Here is a 23200-nt window from a genome sequence, read left to right on the forward strand (position 1 = left end):
TGATAGAAGTCAACGTGTACGAGCTTCCGCGGCAACCTGCTAGATGGCGCAATCGGATCTCGCGTCGCGAGTGCGCGAGCTTCTATCAGAAATTCGTTGCGCCGCCCTTGGGGGCAAAAAACGGTGAAAGCTAACGTACGAAACCAGAGGGCAGCACAGGATGCGGTCGCGCGATCCTGCCCGTGAGCAATCTCCCAACTCATCTCTGCACAGGATACAATCGCACGATCCTTCCCGTGAGCAATCTCCCAACTCATCTCTGGTCTACACCACGCGGAACGGCGTCTTAGCAGGGGTGCTCGATCTCTGGCGGTCGTGGGTGCGTCCCTGAGGATGAGTCACCTCCCAAGATCGCCTGCAGAGGCGCCTCGCCGCCATGGCCGCGGTCCGCGTCGGCGGCTCGGCCAAGACCCTCCGTGACGCGCGTCGGCGCTCGCGGTCGGTTCTTCCCAGCGGCGCAGTCCGTGGCAGTCCGTGCTCGGTGGTGGGTCTCCGCTCGCGCGTTTCCGACGGTCATGACCGCGAAGTGTCGCGACTGCGTTCCGACCCCGTGAAGTAGCGAGCAGAAGGTGACAGCGATTAATCGAATCCGAAATCGAGAATCCGCCGGAAGGTACGCGTCGAGTCTCGAGGGCCACGCCAGGTAGAAAACAGTCGGCGATCGTGCGCGGTAGGGACCGCACGTCGAGGAGCAAGTGATCAGATAGAGGCGGCATCACCGCGTAACCTTACGGCGAGGGATGCGCGCTTACCTCCAAATCCTCCGTCTTTTCCGGTCCCCCGCACAGACGAAACGACTCGACGCGTTTTTTCGCCCCCTCCCCACACCTAAAATACTCATTCTTCCTAACAATCTTTTCTATCCTTATTTCGGGCTTGCTCGGGAGTAAGGGGGGTTAAGGTGCACCTTAGAATCGCGGGATGAGTCGTGCGGTTTTGGGTTTTTTTATCTCACTGACGCGACCGGTAACTCCACGTGTACGACCCTAAGGTCCCCCGGAGCGCCGCAGTCTCGCTTAAACCCTGGTTTATGTTTCTTAACCCTAACTTAACCCTGGGTTAATTACTCACTGTATGCAAATTCATGGGGGATGTTTATGCTTCCCTTATCTTAGCTACGCGTTTTAGCGTAAACGCTCTCCGTGAATTCTTAACCGTGAATAATTTAGTTCGTCGAGTTGAGGTTAGGGGGGAAGCGTGAACCAGGCTTAACGCTTCGAGCCGCTCGACTGCAGCTCCGATTTTCCGCAGAGGGTTTCGCAATTGTTTCCTCCTTTCTTGGCATTCCCTGCCGCGTCGTTAGCTTTAAGGTCTTCGCTCGAGGTTCGCGCCGTAAAACGAACCTCGCCTTGAGACCGGTAGCATTTTTATTTCCCCTTTTCCATTAGTCTGAGGACTGCCTCGCAACGTTTCCAGACTTCCCGCCGGGACCGAAATAATGACTTTCGAGTCTACGAGAAGTCGACGTCGATGCGGATATAAATATCGATTTGTCGTTTGGCTGGCAATTGTGGCGACTCGAACTCACTCAAATCGGGATTTTTGGTCGGAAGGAGGCCGGCCTCGGGTGAAATTGACTAGTCACTCGGCCGTGTCGCAATCTCGGTGACCGCCGACGTGACACACCTTCGCGAGGGGGAGATTCCCCGAAAGAGCGTCTTCCTTTTATCCGACACGCTTCGATGCGAATATCCTCTTATATAAGCGAGGATGGAATCGACGAGGTCGCCCTAATCGACACGAAACGTCTTACAGCCTGGTCATTTTAACCGAGATTACCTTCTGCCCCTTTATTGGATCTCTTATCGCTATCGGGAATCGTTTTATCGCGAATTATCGGGATTGTCGGAATCTCGTAGGCGCGAGGAATGCACTCGTTCGATTTGGATTCGATGCAGTTTTTCGCGGCAGTCGGGTCGATGCTTGCTTGAAAATATTTTTCCGGCGAGTTTCACGCGACCGCGATCAGCTGAGCACACGCGATTGCGATTCATGTGAATAATTAAGAGGTTCATTCACGAAACCGTGACCAACGACCATGTGCAATTAATTTCTGACGTTGACGCTATCTTATAAATTCTTTCAAGCCTTTAACCCGTTTACGGAGGTATCGATGATCGGGTGCAAAAACTGAGCACATGCGTTCGCAATTTACATGCAGAATTAAGAGGTTCATTTACGAAACCGTGGCCAACGACCATGTGCAATTCATTTCTGACGTTGACGCTCTCTCGTAAAAATCTTTCAGGAGTTTTTTTTTTCCCCCTCCTTTTTGGATCGATAACCGGGCGCGAAAGATGTTCATCGGCGGATGAAATTCACCGCGACCGACTGTCGGCGTTTGCTTTCATCTTACGAGCCAACTGAAACGCACTCCGAAGTGCAAGTCAGCTGACTGACGGGTGTTGGACTACTGATACCGGTAAACCGATACTAGAGAGGATCTATTTATTTGAATTGCACTCTAGACGAACGTGATGACTGCGTTGCGAACGGACCGTAATCGTTATCTGGAGGTCTACTAGATCATTCAGTGTTGCACTTGCTGGACAAACTTTCAAATTTCCATGGCGGTATAAATCGCACCGAAGTTCTTTAATTAATAACTTTCGGTTGATTACTTCAAGTACCGTGGGAAATCACCCCCGATATTAAAGTAATTCGGTACTATTCGGTACCAAAACAACATTGGAGATATAAATGCCGGAATAGATTCTAAAATTCCCGAAACACTTTCCAGTCGTTCGGAGGGTCTGGGTCAAGGTAGCGAAAATTCGGTCGACTGGAGGTTTCCCAAAATGAGCGAAATTTTTTTTTCTCCCGCGTGCATAAAAGGACGACGCTCCTCCGTCTCCCCTTTTACATACTCTGGAGGTCGATTGCTGGTGATAAAAGCGAGAGGTGCCCTATAATCCTCGCACTGAGGCCGGACTCGTTCCGAAATCGTTACTTCCTTGGCCGCCGCCGAGTCGTCCTCGGCCGAGAACTTTTCGCCGACTCGGCGGCGGATAATCCGGGCCGATTTATTCGCGACACTTTTCATTCCACGTAATGCACCCTCCCAATGTGCCCGAATATGATCCATGCGTCCAATGCAGAGTCCGCGTTCCCTTGCAAACACGAGCCGCAATCGATTCGCCATATCGAAGGACGCGAGCGTTATTCCCCGCCGCGGCGTTGAGTAACTTCCGAGTCGCTTTATTTAATTAGTTTACGCGCCCCGGGAATTCCCTTAGCCACGTAGAGACGCTGACCTTGCATCTGTTGCACGCTGAATTAGATCCAGCCTCATCGCTCTAATCGCTGCGACGTCATCGGCCTGCGGAAGTAAGAGCGCAATCGCGAGGGAACGCGAAAACTCCCGGTCGAGGGAAACCGGAAACCGGAAACAGAGAAAGAAAGGGAGAAAAGGCGATGCTTCTTTGCCGGTGACTCGAGGCGAATACTTTCGAGGTTTAACAGCACCCATGCCGAAGTCGGCCGCGAAGTGGACATTTTGGAGGTCTCTGACACGGCTCTCAAACCTGCTCCTTATATCTATATATTTATATCCTTATTTATATATGTACATGTATACATGTGTATACGTTAATCGCGCAGTCGATCATCAGGCTTCGAGAGGGTCGCTTCGGGCTGGGGAGCTGCTGCGCTGCGGACCTTCATAGGGTGGTCGAGCATTTTTATGGGGACTAAAAAAGACCACCGTGCTACAGTAATTTCAGGCTCGAATGTTTTAAGATGTCTGGCAAGGTCGCGGCAATATTACTAAGTACCGTGGAAATTCCACGTCCACGCGGTGTTAAAAATATTCGTGAAAGTGCACTTTCAAGGCACCAGGTCGTGGTGGAATTACAAGTCCGATGTTCTAAAAGAATCGCTCTATACCCGTAAATTTCTAAGTGAATTTTTCATCGTATATTTTATTTGAGAGCCGCAGAAGATGAGGGCACCCTGTCTGGGTGGAATTTGCGAGAAAAGTGTTATTAAATTGGAATATCTTTCCTTTCTTTTGTGCATGTGACAGGGAATATCAAGCAGCGCAACAGCTCCGGGTAACTCATTGCGTGGTGTCGTTGTCGATCGCGCAAGGCAATTAAGAGGAAACCTTTCCTCGGAAGGTGTCACTCACAGAAATAATCCTCTATCGCTGCACGCGCCGCGCGTCGTCATTATACAGTCAAAGGAGGCTGGTTCATTTATTCACGAAACCATCTTCCAAGGCACTCGGGTGTTTGCGAGCAGCATAATACGTAAAACTCCGCGAACTCCGTTTGCGTCGCGCTTTGTCGCGCTTTGCGTCTCCGCTTGGGCCTCGCATCACCTCTGAGCTGTTGCTTCCGAGTAACCGATGCGCGGCTTACGATCGAGTAAATGCACATTATAGAACCAAATGAAGGTGATAACTCCATTAGTAAATCCCGCTCTCAAGGCATTCCAGTCCCGTGCAGTTCCGCGTCTTTCGTCCTGGCATTTCAACCCTACACCGTGTCGCAATACTCGGTCTCGATTTCGCTCGTCGCCGGGAAAGGTGTAATTTCTCGATTCCCGTCGTCCGGGCGAACGCGGAATCGAACAAAGTGCCGAAACATTTGCTCGCGAGGCTTGAACAACGGTGATCGTGTTTAACGTGGAGAATCGCGCACGGTTACTCGCTTAGCGCGTGCTTTGAGCAGCTCGACGTTCTCAGCCTTCGTTAACGCCGATAAATCATGATAACGATCGAATAATTTATATGTACACGACGAGTGTAAGCATCATGGACTCGCGGTGATTATTTCAGAAGTATTAATCGTCGTTCAATGGAGCGCAATGTACGCATCGCAGCCATGTTGCCTTCTCGTGCTTGAACGTCCGTGTTAAGGGGATGTCAAAGTGGTGGCAAAGAGTTCTCATTTGTGAAACTTTTCTCCGAACTGGGGGCATCGAATCGTTTCAACGTGAACGTGGAGGCTAGAAGAAAAATCCCGGCACCCGTGAAATTTCAATTTCTTTTTTTTTTTTTTTTAATCTGTTAAGGCATTTTTTCAATTTTTCGTGAAAAATTAAACTTTATGGGTTCGGTACATCCAGTTTGGAGGAAACTTTCGTTGATCCCTCGAGTCCCACTTTGGCGTCCCCATAAGGATCACACAAAAAATCATTGAAGAAATGAGGCAGAAATCTGCCTCGTTGCTTCCGGAATTTCTCGGAACTGGACCGAGGATCCGGCCATTTTATTTAAGAGGGTAACGAAGTTGAGACTAAATCCGCGGGTTGATTCTCAGGAAGGCGTGCAAAGCAGGCAACAAGAAGGCCGGCAAAGAGGCCGGCAGAGAGCCCCACAAGGAGACCTACAGGGAAATCAACGAGGAGAACCACAAAGAGATCAACAAAGAGATCGGCAGGGAGGTCGCCAAGGAGGCCCGCAAAGAGGACGAAAAAGGAAAACGCAAGCGGTCCATCAAGGATAAGATCGTCGAAGGGGAAGAGTACGATTGCAACGAAGTCAAGAGAAAGGCGATGGATGTCCATCCCTTGTCTAGAGAAGAGACTCCTCGTCTCCCAAAGACGACTCCTATCACGGAAGACTACGAGATCAGCAATCACGTCCTAGGCCTCGGTATCAATGGGAAGGTGGTCCAATGCTACGACAAAACCTCGCGGCAGAAGTATGCCCTTAAGGTACGTCCGCCCTCTTCGACCATTTGCCTACCAGAGAATTATTTCTTCTTTTTCTTTTTCTCTCTCGCTCTGATCTCTTACCTCAAACTTGAAACACGTATTTCGAGACGATTCGTAGCTCGGTTACTCAACCGGTTCCATGCCGAAAAACTTGGCTCTACTTTGCGACATCGAGCTAATCGCAAACTCCTTGCAACGGGGGCGGGGTTTTTTTTATGCCGGGAATTTCATCTTTTCCTAGAAAGTCTGATTAACCCGAGTTTATTTTTAACCGTAGGTATTCGGTCTGACTCATTCCCTGTGTCTGTTTGACACTTTCAATGGAAACTGCGGGAATGTTTTTATGAACTTTCCCCGAAGTTTACGCTGCGCGAAAATAATATTCCCGATAACCCAAAGGATGCGCACAAGCGTTGCCTCTTCTGATTCGAAATACGCTTGGGCACGAGTGGAGATAATTAATTTTTTATTTTTTTCGCAAAAGTAGGAAAAAAGTCGTTTAGATCATTCATAGGTATTATATCCAGCTAGACGATGGCCTATCTTTGCGAGTGCGGTGCAGTCTCTTGTTCACCCTGAGGGGATCGTTATCGAACGGGATATCCATGTCCGATCGATGGAATATATAGACCGACGTTAGTTAAAAGAAAGCAGACTACGAGTCATTTTCTATTTATATCGAGTGATTTCCCATTCAACGTATCCGAGGCGCCGTTATCAGGACCGCTCTTCGACAAACCTTAAGCCGGCCGGACGGTAAGTTGCCGTTTGTCAATCGCTGCCGACATCCCTAGAGAATGGTCTATAAATAAAAAGGATGGCTATTCGCACAGCTGCAAATGCTACGACTGATCTAATGAGTTATTCAGACGACAAGCGCCGGTCAACGTACCGTTGCGAAACTCTACTTTCAAAGTAGACACTTCCCGATTATAATCGGACTAAGACAGCAACGTCGAGGGAAACGTCGCGAAATTAGTCAAAGTCGTGTCATTAGCCTGGGGAGGTAATCTCGATGTTAAATGATAATTGGACTACTGAATTCTATCATGATTCCAGGAAAGTCGGTGACTTGGAAGGAATCTCACTTGTACGTATGTACACCGTACATACTGGTGGAAACGACATTAAGCCCGGCTTAACTATGCTACGTCATCTAGAGTGACGTCACTGTCTCCAGCTCCAAAATGGGTGATGCACTCGTCGAGCCCCTCTATCTCTCTCTCTCGCCATCCGGTAATAAATTATTTGCGTCGTGTTCTTTGCCGAGGATTATGTTCCGATGAAAGTAAGGCCATCGTGATGGTGCATGCGCCTCTTCGATCCGGGCGAGGGGGAAGTTCCTGGCACCTGAAGAAAGCACCAAGGATGATTCAACGTTTCATTAAGCCGCTTAGTCGTGACTTAACGGCGAGGCTTTCTCAGGAATTTCTCGTGAGGATGGGAAATATAAAGTCGCTCCATAAGGAATGAGAAGTGACGATATCACGGAAACCCCTTTGTCGGCTTGCCGACCCCTATTCCCGGATAATTCTGATAAACGGTTACCCCGAATGGCTGAGGTTGTCGATGATGCAGAATCCACACGAAGGTCTCTTCCCAGATACTTTTTGTCGTCTCCTCTGTTTCCATGGCAGATTTATCTAGATCGGTGATCGCCGCTCGGCGATCCGGGGGTACGTCTATTCTCGATGATTGGGTCCTTCCGAAAATAGTCACGTTAGATGGGTGGCGAGATAACGAATCGAATTTAGAAATCGTAAGCCAATTATCACCTTTGGCCTTCCATTCGAGTCACTCGGGGTAGGCGCTGCGAAAGCCACCAGTTGGCTCTCCGACTCGTGGAAACTGGATCGATACTCTCCTGTGTACCTTCCGGCGATAATATCCCGCAATTATTATCGAAGGTTGTTTTATCGGAGCATGACTCACGCGACAGCTCGGCCACTGAAAGAGCATGCATCGTATCGACTCTTAACGGCTCTTCACGGTCCTCCGGTTTCTTGCAAAATATAACCTAACCACGTGTCGTCCGACCAGCCTCCGCCGTCGAGCATCTTCGGATCCAGAAACTGCAGACGGCTTGGCTCCGTCTCCCCCAAGTATCCTGAATTCACACCTGCCGGGCCGTTGTCGCCAATACCTCCTACGAAAATTCACTTCGCTCTCATCATTATAAATAACTCGCCGGGTAATAGCATCCCTTCCATAAAAGGCGTATCCGAGACCCACACGAGCGATTACGCACTCGCAAAGTGCGAGCTCAAACGAGCTCGACTCGATCTCGATCGCGTCCTGGCGGAGGTCAATGTCGTAAGATTTATTTGGTAAACAGGACTATCATTACAAAAGATGGGAATAGATCCCTCGACATGGTAGCGTATCTAACATTCAATCGCCACTCGATTTCAACTTTACAATTGTGACCTCGACCTTGACTCGGTTCGTCGTCGACCTTTTAAACTCCCCCGCAACGTATCGAGATTTCGCGCCCATGGTTCACTCCGTGGCCTTACGTTGTTCATAACGCGCCTATTTGAGAAACTCAGTTGGAAATTATGACGCCAGATAACTGTGGAGGAATACGGAGCCCCTTTTTTCCTATCCCTCGATATTAAGCGTTATCGGGCAGGAAAAGCGGTCCGGACGTTAGCGAACTCCGTCTTCACCACGGCTCACCGCTCATTACCGGCTTCTTAACGAATCCTTCGTGTTGGCGACTTAATTAGGCTCCCTCTCTCCGAGCCACTTCCGATCGGTCGGTGACGTGAGCCACTCGAAAATGCGTTGACCGAGGAGACAGAGGTGCCTCTGGCCGGACTCTTCCCTTCGACCGGTGTTCCGAGTTAAGCTGGACTCACATTAGTCGATTCGACAAAACATTGTAACGGGGCAAATAATCAATGGCAATATTCACCCAACACGCGAATTGACCGAAGTGAACGGTGCCATTTAAACGCATGTTACAATTTTTTTCTGGATTGGCACCGTCACATGTGTGAACCGATACGCATCAGATAGGGTGAATCCATCTTAACTTGCGTTTCAACGGCACCGTTCACAGTACACGTGATTTGAACAGGGTGAACGGTGTCATTGAAACGTACGTTACAATAGTTGCTTAATCGGCAACGTCACGTGTCTGAACCGATACGCGTCTGATAGGGTGAATCCACCTTAACATGCGTTTCAACGGCACCGTTCACAATACACGCGATTCGAACAGGGTGAACCGTATCATTGAAACGTACGTTACAATAGTTGCTTAATCGGCAACGTCACGTGTCTGAACCGATACGCGTCTGATAGGGTGAATCCACCTTAACATGCGTTTCAACGGCACCGTTCACAATACACGCGATTCGAACAGGGTGAACCGTATCATTGAAACGTACGTTACAATAGTTGCTTAATCGGCAACGTCACGTGTCTGAACCGATACGCGTCTGATAGGGTGAATCCACCTTAACATGCGTTTCAACGGCACCGTTCACAGTACACGCGATTCGAACAGGGTGAACCGTATCATTGAAACGCATGTACAATATTTGCTTAATCGGCACCGTCACGTGTTTGAACCTATACACGTCCGATAGGGTGAATCCACCTTAACATGCGTTTCAACGGCACCGTTCACAGTACACGCGATTCGAACAGGGTGAACCGTATCATTGAAACGTACGTTACAATATTTGCCGGATCAGCATCGTCACGTGTCTGAATTAATACGCGTCGGTTAGGGTGAATCCACCTTTACGGGCAGTTACGAGCCACGTCAGGAATGTCGTCCGTGACTCGTCCGGAACACGCGTGCGGGAGTCACGCGTGGCTCGCGTGCGTGCGGTACGTCGCGAGGCCGAGTCCACCGTCCGCCTCGGGTGTCGTACAGGTTCGGCCGGCCTTATCGGGCACGATTGTCGATCCCGCTCGAGATAGACGAGCAGCGCCCATCGGGTTCGACTTCGAACGGGTTCGAGCCCGTCGGGTTAACGGCAGGACGTTATCTCGGCGCGCTCGGATCTCCTGCCCATCGGGATGTGACATCACTCGTTACATCATTTTCTGCCACCTGGGGAAATAGCTTTATTAATTTTTCCTCCTGCCTCTCTCTTCGACTAGTCTCGATCGGAGCGCTTATCGCGTTGATTTACCACCTGGAATATACCGTGCTAATTTGAATAATTAGCCTTGAGGGAGCATCCGCCAAGCGGCGCTTTGGATCTTGCAAGTCGACCCGATGAATCGATAGGGTACCGCCTGCGAAAGGTTAATTGGATTAGTCGAATTATGGTATCGCCGGGAAACGAGATGTGGAAGGCGGTCGATCGGGACTCGTCCCCTCCTTGGTGGGTCGATGGAAATCGACGTGGGATGTTTGCGTAACGGCGATGCACGTTCCCGTACGAGTGCACCTGTAACCATCAGCAATTTCGAATACGGATTCGAAGTGTTGTCAACCCGACGCCCGAGTCTTGCGAGGCTCGTTTCGCGAGCAGTCGTGCTTTGTCATCTGTCATTCGGCGGCATTCCACGCGTGCCTCGCTAGGGAATTTTCACTGACCTGATGAGCGCAAATACGAACGAACGCGCCGTTTGATGTCGCGATTTGTCGCTGGTTAGTCGCTATAATTGTCTCGTGGTGGTCCAAGAAAATCAGAGGGACGCCGTTCCGTTAAGGTGATGCGAAAGTGGCGTCGAAGAGGTTTTGTTTATAAAACTTTTCTCCCAACTCGGTTTACCGAATAGTTTGAAACTTTACAACGTGAACAGGAAGACTATAAGGAAGGTCCTGAAACTCATGAAATGTCAATTCTTTTCAAATTTCTTTATAGGTATTTTAAAAATAGTTTATAAAAAATGAAATTTCCCGAGTTTCAGGACCTACCTTAGGGTCTCCATATTCAGGTTTTAAAATATAAAACGATTTGAGACACCCAGTTCGTAGAAAAGTTTTATGAACGATTAAGCTTTCGGATTCCACTTTCACATTCCCTTAAGTCCGCCCAAGGAATGTGGAAATTGTGATTTCGATACGGATAACTGCGGCATGACACGTCGATTGAAAATAGACCGATTTCTCCTTGTCGTCGTCGGGAATTCTTTCCATTTTTTCAGCCTCCGGCAAGTTGGCGTTGCCTCGTTGTTACGCATTGCCAGCTTATCGTCCCAAGCCCGATAAAGCGTAGAGCCAGCGTGCCCTTTTCTATGCGTTAGGCCGTTAAGTAGGGCTTAGCGTAAATCTGCATGCCTGTACACGTGCATCTATGTGCCCTTAATGCCTTTGATGTGTGCAAATTCTATGCAGGGGTGCAGACCATGTAAGCCCTTCACAAGTTTTGGGCTCCCTTTGGTATTGGGCGCACTTTTCGCGCTCAGTCCTGAACGTCATCTGGGGATAAGAGAGACTATTATTATCACCACGTGAAAAAACTGTGAAATACGAGCTAGCGAGTTACATGCCGCGGTGATAATTAATATGGTAAATTAATGGGGAGTACGTCGGATCTGGGAGTCCATAAATCCGTGGCTTAAGATAGGAGGAAATCGCTTAACACGGTGCTAGGATGTCGGTCCAATGTCTCCGCGGCGAAGTTTCATTCAAAGGGCCATTATTTTCATAAATTACTGCCCAATAAATCATGGGAAATTCTTAATAGATGTCTAAAACAATGAAGGATCCCGTTTTATCGAGGCTCGCCGAAACGGACGCTTCCTACTCCGCCTTCGAGCACATGGGTTGCACATTACACTTGATAGCGGCTACGATAACAGTGCACTACCTCTCACTCTAAATGCATCGGAGATAACTTATTTGTTGCTCTGAGCTCATCGCTTCAAATTCCACGTCAAGTTGAAGTATCGCACTTGTAACGCTTACCGTCGACGTATGGGGTGCGATATCATTAAGTGTAACGAATATTTCAGCTGTGATCGATAGCGCCTATTATAATTAATAACAGGCGGGATTCCGGGCGTATGCATATCCGCTTAATGAATCAAAGTCTGAAACGTTATGATGAGGGCAGTCACATCAAGTGTATAATCAGGTTTATGGAAATTCCTCGATCGATCGCCGATTTAATGCGATTTGACGCGCTCTGCCAGGCCGGAAACTTGGACAAAAAGATACTTCTCTTGGGGAACTTCCCGTGTGACGTAACTTTTGCTCGGCTGCGCGTTACAAATAAAAGGTACGTAAGGCTGATTCAGATCGCGGCACTAGAAAACTTGCAAAGCTGAAAACGGATGTTTATACATCCGACTGATACATGATTCTCGGTTAAAGATCCGTACGCCGAATGAGCGCTTTCCAAAGAGAAAAGTGTACGCGTTGCTTACATTTTCTTTTTCTCTGGTTAATCTCGCATCAATATTGAGGTCATTAAACAATACCGTTCGATTAAAAGTCAGATTGAGGGTGATACGGGGAGAATCGGTGAAAACGATTGCAAGTCGATTTTTTTTTTATTAAATTAAACGTGTCTTAAAGCAAGGTTCAGTCAAGAATTCTTCCTTTTGGATGCATAGCTCCAGTGGTGGAAAGTTTTTACTCGTGCAATTATACGCTTAACCTTTGTCTTATGTAATCAACAACCAGGGTCACGTGTTAAATAAATTTTACTCGGTTCTCGCAAATATCTTTTGTACTGAGAGCTTACGGGTGGTCTTCACGGTTCGAAGTATTCTGTGAAATCTCGTCAGATGACACAGACTTTTCCTATACCTAATTACGTAATCGTTGACTGCCGTCTTAAGGCCTCTGTTCGCTCTTTCTCGGTTTCGAACAAATCGTCTCGGGAATGATAACGGCCTGAGACTTTTAATTGCCGCCTCTTTATCTGATGAATTCGCGTTATTGAAGGAAACCGAGAAGTTTGTGCTCTTATCCAGGGAGACTTATCATATTAACGACTTTTTCTTGAGGATCCTTGTACTCTGCGGTGGTAACCACTTTTTTTTTTAGCAGTCGGTTGACCTTGAGGTGTTATCATAATTTCGATATTAAATGACATTTCCTTTCTTAGGTGTTGCACGATTGCGTGAAGGCGAGAAGGGAAGTGGAACTGCACTGGAGAGCATCGAACTGCAAGCACATAGTTCAAGTTAGGGATGTTTATGAAAATTCATATAGCGGTAACAAATGTCTACTCGTCGTTATGGAATGGTAAGTCACGTATAAATATAATCATATAACTTTTTCTATAACACCGAGGAATGTCATGGTAAGATTTAACAACAATTTTAGTATGGAAGGAGGAGAACTTTTCCAAAGGATACAAGACCGACAAGACGGCGCCTTCACGGAGAGAGGTAAATCATTAAAAAAAATTATTATTCCGTGGACTTTTTTCTCAGCGTGCGAGCAAATACAATTTTCATCAATATCTCGTTTCAGAAGCTGCCCAGATAATGTATGAAATATGTGTGGCAACGAAGCACCTCCACGATATGAATATTGCCCACCGAGATCTCAAACCAGAAAACCTTTTGTACTCGAAACCTGGTGAGTATAGTAATAGTTCGCGTTAAATCGTTAATAAGAAAAGCTGATTTCCTGCTACCACTCCTTTTATCGGTTTTAATCGATCTCACTCGCCCGCGCAGCGAAATCAATTCCGTTTCCGCAAACTTACACAAAGGCCTTCGATTAATAAATCCGTCTGATTTGGTGTCAGTGACACGGCATTAATTCAGGCTTCGGTCGGTGATAAGTAAGGGATATCTTTAAATAGGAGTGCCTCAGCAGCGGATTGGTACGTGCATCGGGTGTTGACGAATATGCTGCGCTAATGTGTTAACGAATTGTGCAACTGTTTTCAGACCGCGCAGGAATCTTGAAATTGACGGACTTCGGTTTCGCTAAGGAAACGCACTTGAAAAATACATTGCAAACACCATGTTACACGCCCTACTATGTTGGTGAGAATCGCACATTATTTCTGAAATAGCATATCAGTTCTTATAAATTTATTAAAAGTCCGTGCCAATGTCTACCGTGAACGATTCCATTTTCAGCCCCGGAAGTTCTGGGACCAGAAAAGTATGACAAAAGCTGCGATATCTGGTCTCTCGGAGTGATTATGTACATACTGTGAGTAATACAGCTGTTACTAATTTTGTTGCCGTAGTCATTTCATTGTTCTCGAGTAATAGCATTGCTTCAGTAAATCCGAAATACATTTTATCAATTCCTGGTATCTAAATTCGGTACATTTTCTTCCAGATTATGCGGCTTCCCGCCATTTTACAGCAATCAAGGATTGGCTATTTCGCCGGGAATGAAGAAGAGAATCAGATTAGGACAGTACGATTTCCCCGCACCTGAGTGGTCCAACGTTAGCACAGATGCTCGCGATTTAATTAAGAAAATGCTCTGTACCGATCCTGCCAAGAGGTTGGAGATCGAACAAGTCATGCAAAACAAATGGATCGCTGTAAGTGTTTACCACAAATTGTTCAAATCAATTTCAAGGTGCTTGCCTATGGGCATCGTATCGCGTCACAAAATTTGTCTTCATCAACAGAAACACACCGAAGTGCCACCAACACCACTGCATACGGGGCGTGTATTGCGAGAAGGAGAAGAACTGTGGCCCGAAGTTCAAGAAGAGATGACTCGGTCTTTAGCTACCATGCGCGTTGACTATGACACAGCTGGACTTAAACAATTAGATCATACGAACAATCCTCTTTTAATCAAACGCAGACGTGCTAAACAGCTGTCCGCAACTGCCGTCCCACAGCCTGCAAATCCTACTCCGATTTCCTAGGAGGAAGCCCCGAACTTAAGGGACGATCAGAATTGGGTTGTCTTTTTGCGCAGGTGTATCAGGTACAGCCTGTTTACGATGAGAATCGTCTTTTGACGTTTACACCTGTTCTGACGAAGATGGCCTCGAAGTAAAGTTAGGATACGGAGAATGTGAATGAACGACGTCGTTTCATCGTGGACGTAGAAAATTCGCACTAAATCCTGAAAGTTTGGATTCGGATCAAGAAAGCAATTTTTGGAGCTCTGCAGCTATTTTAGTTTTGGTAAAACGCGAAAGGTCTAAAGAATGGTCAAGTCCGAAGTACACAAAAGTAATCGGAATGATTTTACGTAAGGAATGGATAACTCGAAAGAGGACATAACTGGAGTGACGAAACGTATTATTTATCCTGCGAAAGGAGAGAACTTCATGAAGAAGTCAAGATACAGACTGTGTACGGAGGCGGAGTTGGAGTAATGTCTCGTGCGCGTTCACGCGACGACATTGGAGTTATTAATACAAAAGGTCACTTCCTGTGGAAAGATTTTACTTGTGAATGACCCGTATTACTTTTAAGTGACATCTGTGAATATACATCACAAAGAAGGCAGTACATATTTCCAAGTTGCAGTACCAGCTTGTTGTTGAGGTGCTACTTAAACTGATACGCATTTAAAAATTTATTTGAATCAATGAAAGAGGGATTACAAAGTTTCCTTTGTATACATCGTTTGTTACAAACTGGCAGGATTGAGTACTATTTTAAATGGTATTTTGTCCTTCATGCGGAACGTAATAATACTTGAGTTAGTACAGTACCCTATCTCAATTACGAACGGGTTGTAGATATAATGAGTCATATGAACCGTACATTGCAATCTTCGTTACTGGGAGACTACGAAAAACATCTCTAATTATATAAATGTTCTACGACGTTACGGGAAGTTACTAGGCATCGTTTAGGAGTATAGTTTCATGCATAGATCATGCATTATTAATCAAAATGATTAAAAATCACAAAAATTAAAATTTAAGTTTAAGTGAAATTGACGCACCAATCTATTCCTATAAAAAGCAAAATTATTTCGCGGTCTTTACGTATATTGTATTTTTCTGCGCTCCTCGAACATTTCAAATCTTTATCCCTTTGGAATACGTCAAGTATTCTAACACAATTATTTCATATGATCATATTTAATCAGCATTCAAATATTGGAACAATCAATCTCCCATCGCCTTACATTCTCGATGATAAAAGAGGCTGGTCTCCATTTTGGTCATACCGCGGAACAATAAAGAAAAAATGCAATTATAATTAACTTAAAAAGGATTAACAGAGGTAAGATAAATTTCTCGCCTGTACATATATGCACTCAATGTCAATGAAATTGAGTGACTATATATCTAACTTCATAAATAGTTCAACGATAAATAAAATTAATTATTGCAGTAAAGATATTCTATTTTTTAAACAATGTTCTGACTGAGGCTGAGTGTCGTTAAGAAGCTGTATTTAGTATCTAAACAGACGCTCGTAGATAATATGTTAGATTAAAAACTACTTATAGAAACGTTATACCGAATGTTCCCTAAGGTTACGAATTCATGTAATTCCGTTGAAAAAATTGCGGTACTGTTTCAACTCAAAAAAGTTCCAATAGATAGGAATAACTTGTAAGCCACATCAGTTAAAAACGTGTTGCATAATAATGACAATTTACAATTCTAAGAAGCATACCGGAACATATATGGAACACTAAAAGAGACAATAAGAAATATTCAGTACTTACTGCAACCATCGCGTCCAATTCAACTAAAGCTCTGCATATAATTACTGCCTTGTCAGAAATAAATATTCATATATTTCTATGTGAAACAAAGTAGCGTTTAAGGCATTCAACCACCTGATCGAACCGATTCATAATGTTGACATTCTATTAGCCCATGCGAATGAGATCGCTAAAATAGTCTTAATAGCTATTTAGTATGAAATGGTGCGAAGCGGTTCCTGCGATCATGCTTATCATGTAAGAACTACAGCACGACGTATGCGGCTCGATAACTTATAACTTAAGTAATCAAGTCTGGTCGATTTAGTAGAATAAGCAATGGCTACTTCATGAATAAAATATTAAACCGCAATATTAAACCTGATGAATAAACGAATGTACAACCTATCCATAACCGAAAATGTTCGTTCGGATTTCAATTTTAATTAAGCTGAAGAATTGTAAACAAAACACGTAAAGTGAGGTAAAAATGTAATCAGGCATTTTTAAAGCTATCGTACTGAGAACCTCTGCACGGAAATATACGTATGTGTGTATCAGGTGCAATACAGAGCTTGTAAGGTCAAAACCTCGGATTGTGCGCAACTGCATGGCAAACAGCGCCATCACATGTATACAAAGAGCATTCTCCTGTCTGATTTCTTATCAGCAGTTGATACAGCAGTTCGCCTATCGCCATAAAACAGAACCTAAAATTACGTTCAGGCATACGTGTTCTCCGGAATTCTGCGAATTTTTGTACACCTCCGAAGGATGTAAACCTAAAATCCCTCCATGAGGAGATAAAGTTCCTATCGATATCCCCGAATCCAAAATACCGGCATAAATCAGAAAACGTATCTATTTTTAAGAAGACCAATTTGCGTGTAGAGCCTCATTCTATTCTTGAACTCGGTTCGCCGAGCAGATAAACCGGAGCTTCAAGTAATCGTATTTTATAAATGTCCGCCTCTTTTTCGTTGCTCCTTTACCACCACGCCACATATTTTCGATTGATAAATATTCAACGTACGCGTGATATTTCAAAATTCAACAATAAATGTGTTTTACACGTGAATCTCTTGTCCCAAATATTTTATTTACATTTTCTTATAATACTATTGACTTTCCAATAAAATACAAATTATGGATGACTCTCCTCAATTTGAATACCTAATATTTGATAAGACTACAATACAATACTGATTTAACTGTGCACACTGTTATCTTGTCGAATTCTAACAACAGTAGGAAGAAATAACATCCTACATGTTGCATAAAAGAATTCCCAGAAAGAAACGATACTTTATGAAAATGGAATTATCGTGTGACCGCTTTCTCCGTGTGAACGTATCGCAAGTTACGCATTTATACTTATTTGACGCAAAATTTTAATCAAGTCGCCTTTTAGCCAGCATTAGCGATAGCACAATAAACGGTCAAAAGTGGCAGTATTTCAGCCTCGTATGACCTTACCGTGGTTGTCCAGCTCAGGTATGCGTCATTCGTAATTACAGTAGGCGAATGTTAACGTTCGGTCTCCGTGCCGTGGGGATATTTGTAATTTAAATATTAAATGCAACGACAAATAATCGAACGGAAGTAGGCGCAATGACGTAACCCGAAAAATTGGATTAAGTCGAACCGTGTCGGTAGTCCTAAGAAAAGCATGCACAAAAACTGGGGTCCACGTCTCCGCGTGGTCGCGGCACGAGTGCCGTTATTAATTTCAAATCGTTCGAAAGCAAGCGGCAGGACCCAGTTGGCGGTTTCCAGGAGAAAGGACCAATGCGCAAAGAGTACGGGCCATTATACGCCCAAGAAGCCTGCAAAATTGAGTATTCTCGGTTTTCCTTACGACGCCCGTTAAATTGGAGCAAAGTAGATCGTCCTATTATCGTCAGACCAATCGCAGGTGCAGGTCGAGAGGAAAGCAGTTGGGCCATTGGCTGTCCCTACTTAACCCCACTGAGCTCGCGCACCACCGGATGAAATGGACACTGGCGAGCTCACCGTCAGAAAATCAAGCCGAAACGACTCGAATAAAAGCCAAGTCGCACTTACTGAAATTCTCGCCGGCAATCGGGCCCGCGAGAGGGAAAATTAGGAAACGAAAAGGCCTGAAACGACTAGCGGATGTGGTCGGTTCGTCGTGGAGAGTGCGGCACTTCCGTGGCGTCTGGGCGTCTCGAGCGCTGATTGGCCGGCGCGCCGGTCGCCCAGAGGAACGGACCAATCACGGAGCACCAATGGCGGCGAGACGCGACGGAAGGTAGCACCGTCTCTGTCGCGCGCAAGCCGGCACCGGTTCAGCGAACGAACCGTCGTAGCGCGTGCCAACTGATCCGAGGTTCTCTGGTGCGCAGTTCGAGGAGGTTCGTAGGGCTCTTTCCTTGAGTAAGGTACAAAATCAGAGCGCGAGACCATCCTCGGCATCACAGCGGCTATGGCGGAGCAATACCAGAATAACCAGGGCGAAGGTGCGGCGCAGCAAGCCCAAGCACAGCAACCGACCGCCGGGATACCCGGTAAGGACGACGAGCGCAAACTCTTCGTCGGCGGTCTCTCTCGCAACACCACCGACAAGGAGCTTCGCGATCACTTCGGCAAGTTCGGCGAGATCGAGAGCATTTCGGTTAAGATCGACCCTTACACCGGAGTTTCGAGGGGCTTCGCCTTCATGGTCTTCACCAACCCCAAGACCATCGACAAGCTGCTCGCGTCGGGGGAGCATTACATCAACAAACGCAAGGTCAGTGCACGGTATCCTGGAATCGAGCCCAAGGCGGCCTGAGCACGAAATAGCCCGCGAAATATTTTAGCGATTTACCGTGCGAGCCGGGACCACCGATCGAGCCTATCGCGCTCGATTACGACCGTAGTCTGAAAATTTCGGAGCAGTACGGCTTCGTCTGAAGACTTGGGTTACTTTTCACCCAATGGTGGAACTAAGTAAATTACCGATTCGAATAATACTTTAAAACACGTGGAAAAGTGCTTGAGAGAACGATATTTCAGGTGGTGCTTTGTTTCATTTTGGGTACCATAATGTTGGATGTTTCTGAGTATCGATCCTTTACCGAGGATTAATCTAGCGTATTTATAGGTCTGTTAAACAAACCGTATGCGATGACTGGAATCCAATTGTGGCTCCATTGAGAATTACCAGACAATTTGATCGCTAATAGATGTGATGCTTCCGTTTGGACTAATATAAAGATTTAATGTAATACCTGTTCGATTATAATTCTTTTAGGAGTGAGCATCTAAAGAAATGTATTAATTAATCTAATATTTCATTTCACCTCCGATCGCTATCTTCGTGCATATTTCATTTTTGTATTGCTAATATTAAAGATGCTTATGAATAAATTATGTACCGGTACCGTTAGAATTTTCAGTTTCTGTAATGATTGATTTCATGTTTTATTTCTATGATAATGAGCATAAATATATACTTGAGCTGTATGATAAAGTACAAATTTTCGTAGGTTATATAAAGTCGATAAATACGTATGATTTATATTTTTAATCCTATGGCAAAATTGTGTATTCCACCAAGCATATTTTAAATCAAATGACAAGTTATTAGAATACAATTATTATGCCACTTGAAATCATATTTTGTAATTTTCAGGTGGACCCCAAAAGAGTCAGTAAGAAGGCACAGCATGGGAAGATATTCGTAGGTGGTCTAACACCTGAAATAACGGACGATGACATCAAATCATACTTTGGACAGTATGGTACCATTGTCGAAGTGCAGGCACCATTCGACAAAATGAAAAATCAACGCAAGGGATTCTGCTTTGTTACGTTTGACTCAAGAGACGTTGTGTACAAGCTGCTGAAAACACCTAAACAAACCATTAACGGCAAGGAGGTAGACGTGAAGAAGGTGAAGGTAAACTTGGAGTCAAATCGCCAAGGATTCTGGGGAGGTGGATACGGATATGGTGGCTATGGTGGTGGGTATGGCTTTATACCCGAATATGGTAATGGCTATCATGGAGGATACGATGACTCGTATGCCAATTACGACTACTCGGGATATGAAGGATACGACAACATGGGCTATGGGATGCAGGGTAAGCCGAGAGGTCCAGGACCACGTCAACTCCAGAGACATCAACCATACTAAGTTACAGGATGCGTGAATCCTGCGGACACTCGAAATTTGGTGATAAAGCGAGAATATAGTAGGGAGTAGACTGGGTTGACGGTACGACTCGAGACTGACTTTGAGGAGCCGAAAAAAGTGTTGTTTACGAATGTACCATTGAGTACATATCTACTCCTCTCTCCCTAATCATCGGAATTTTAAGCGCGTGGGTAAACAAAGATCGTATGCCTCGCGCAGACATTGTCCTATGAGTTGTGTACAGAACGTAATAAATTTGTCGATTTCTAACAGATATCAAATTTAGGAAGACGATGCATGTCGCATTTCTTGAAGAAACAACAATATTGGTTGCCACGTGTTTCATATGTTGCCTTTTATTATACAAAATAGTATCAATTGAGTTCATAAAATACAATTCTTATTTGTCATCTTGCTGGGTCCAGATTCGGATAGATAAATGAAACGTGTAAAAAAATATGATTGTGGGTACGAACAGTCATTACAGGTTCAACCGATTGGGGAACACTTTGTGCCTAATCTGTACGCAATTGATGTACAATGAAAATGAATAATAATCCAGTGTCGTCTTTTGTTTTTCGTAATTGTAATGGCAAGTTATGCATCTAATAATTTAATGCTCAAAGAGCTTTTTTAGGATATTAAGTTGCATTAGTATTCTCCATTATATTTTCTTTTTCTGTGCCTTCATTATTCAAATGTTTACGTACAGTTGGCATTGAGTTTTCCAGCACATATACATATATACATATATATTTTACTTGAATTTAATCATCTTATCTGTGCGAATTGCAGGAGGAATTGTAGAAAATCAAATTAATTTCACCGAGCACCAGTGGTCTCGCCAATTGCTAAGCATGTTTCTTCCATATAAAAGTCATAACCAAAACGCATTATTTACTCTCGTGTAATTGTTAATCTAACATTAAGATTTCTAACTTATAAGAATTATTGAAATATACACTATGCACACGTATGAGTAGACACGCGTGTAATATGCAAGCGTGCGTGCATCTGTATGTATGTACACGTGTGTGCAATCACATAGTGATTAGATATAGAAAAGGAAGAGAGATATTTAAACAGAAAATATAATTAAAATATGAACGTACCTGGGTATATAAGAAATACGCGAGTGGTGGTAAACTGTAGCGAAGGAAATCCGACTTGTCGACGTGAGTGGAGACCTTCCTTACCATGCCATTCTGCTATTTGAATCGTACGATCCCCTGATTCGCATTCAGAAATTGAATACGTAATGTATCGAGTCGAGGTACTACTTTGTGTGCAAAATCAGGATTACCAGATGGTAAAAATTTATCACCGTCCTTGCATGTCCTTCTGGGCGTATGAAAAGATAGAATGAGAAGGATTAGGAAGATCTTAACTACCTCGATAATCCAATCGCCTTCGTACTGCGTAGCAGATTTTGTTCAACATGCAAAGACTGCTCTTCATATCGCCAGAGACTGTAAACTCACATAGCGCACCAATTGGCACGACATAACCTTGTAATACATCCAGCGAGTAAAGGAATATGTAATCGTATCAACAAAATGAATTTAGAAATTAAATAAGTTGTCATAGGAATCATTGAATTACTGAAAATCACGTTTAGGTCAAAGGAAATTATAACGTTCGTAAGGCTGACGAAGCTTTAACGTTTCAGATGATCGTTCTCAAATGTTGCAAAAGTGCCTCAGATTGGCTTACTTTTAAGATCTATTACTTCACGAGCGAACGAGTTTTGCTTCAGAAGGATATTAAGCCGAGCTGATTGTACTTTTGAAATTATGTTTGTATACCATGTATACAATTTTTGCTGAAATCAAAACACCTAATGGGAGAAAGTCGTGAAGAAAACGAAACAACGTATGGAATTATAGAAAACGATATGAATATTTTGTTACGATTAATTACTATTCGCATGTTTCACCCATGACACAGTATATATTTTAATTATAACAAAAAATAAAGTGCCAATTATTTGAAACGACATAATTGCTCGCCCTCACGGTTAAAGCGTCACCTCCCCTTTCAAATGAAAAATTAAGCGCTAAGTAATTAAAAAGCTTTGCAGGAATCATGAATTCAGTTTTCAAAGTTGTACAGGATTTCCCATCTGCGTTTTTCTTATAGGTCTAAGAACGTTTAATCGCATCTCGAATTCAAGGAAATCGTACATGTTTATGTATTGAATATCGACAATATAAGAATATTTTAAGTAAAATTTATATGTGGTTAAAAATTTCACTAGACACCTAACTTATAAACTCTGGGAATTTAAATGGTAAATACATCTTTAATTCTTTCATTTGTTTATTATTAATCACCCATTTCTCATTTTCTGTATTTTTGTTATTCGCTCGGTTTTAAGAAATTTAATTTTTGTTTCATCAATTATACTATACTCTTCTCCACAGCTACGGTTTTAAACGCGTTAAATACATTACGTCAGGGGTGATAAAATACCATAAAATTACCGATATTTCTCCGAATCATATTTCCTAGAGAATTTATGAAAAAATTGAAGTATTCATATTTTGAATGAAATAAAAATGATTCTTAACCATAAATAATTTCATGTTAATATCTGTATATATTCGTACACAGTTGATACGACTAACGAAGTCTCGAGTACGATCGGCAGGTTCTAACCTCAAATTCTTCCGAAATTTCGGAAAGATTCTCCGAAAGAAATTCTAGAAAAATTCCATGTAATTCCTGATAATTATATACCCAACAAAAAGTACAGGGGACGCATTAGGGAAACATTCATCAATATTGATTATGAATTCAGCCATAAATTCTCGATAAGTTCTCGCACTAGCAGAGCAATACGGTAACTTCCTTTGTTACGCTCTCCGATTCAAATT

At 44.3% G+C, this 23200-nt stretch overlaps 2 protein-coding genes across 8 annotated transcripts; both read left to right on the plus strand.

Annotated features, from left to right (window-relative positions):
• The first annotated feature begins 446 nt into the window (after positions 1-446).
• LOC105699797 (MAP kinase-activated protein kinase 2) lies at positions 447-16563 on the plus strand. 7 transcript variants are annotated; one of them, XM_012425102.2, is made up of 10 exons: positions 447-643; positions 3281-3502; positions 5265-5661; positions 12687-12826; positions 12908-12972; positions 13058-13165; positions 13483-13581; positions 13678-13753; positions 13886-14096; positions 14187-16563. In XM_012425102.2, the coding sequence occupies exons 2-10, from the start codon at positions 3468-3470 to the stop codon at positions 14430-14432; spliced, it is 1377 nt and encodes a 458-aa protein (XP_012280525.1). In that variant the 5' UTR covers positions 447-643; positions 3281-3467; the 3' UTR covers positions 14433-16563. The 7 variants fall into 7 exon arrangements, with proteins under 7 accessions (XP_012280525.1, XP_012280526.1, XP_012280531.1 ...); XM_012425103.2 differs by having other exon boundaries at positions 448-613; XM_012425104.2 differs by having other exon boundaries at positions 452-569.
• A 1887-nt stretch (positions 16564-18450) lies between these two features.
• On the plus strand, positions 18451-22558 carry LOC105699879 (RNA-binding protein squid). Its single transcript, XM_012425273.1, has 2 exons — positions 18451-18935; positions 19821-22558. The coding sequence occupies exons 1-2, from the start codon at positions 18630-18632 to the stop codon at positions 20322-20324; spliced, it is 810 nt and encodes a 269-aa protein (XP_012280696.1). The 5' UTR covers positions 18451-18629; the 3' UTR covers positions 20325-22558.
• Positions 22559-23200: the final 642 nt, after the last annotated feature.

The sequence above is a fragment of the Orussus abietinus genome, unplaced genomic scaffold, assembly GCF_000612105.2.
Source record: "Orussus abietinus isolate OABI.00-Male unplaced genomic scaffold, Oabi_2.0 scaffold19, whole genome shotgun sequence".
Taxonomy (NCBI): domain Eukaryota; kingdom Metazoa; phylum Arthropoda; class Insecta; order Hymenoptera; family Orussidae; genus Orussus; species Orussus abietinus.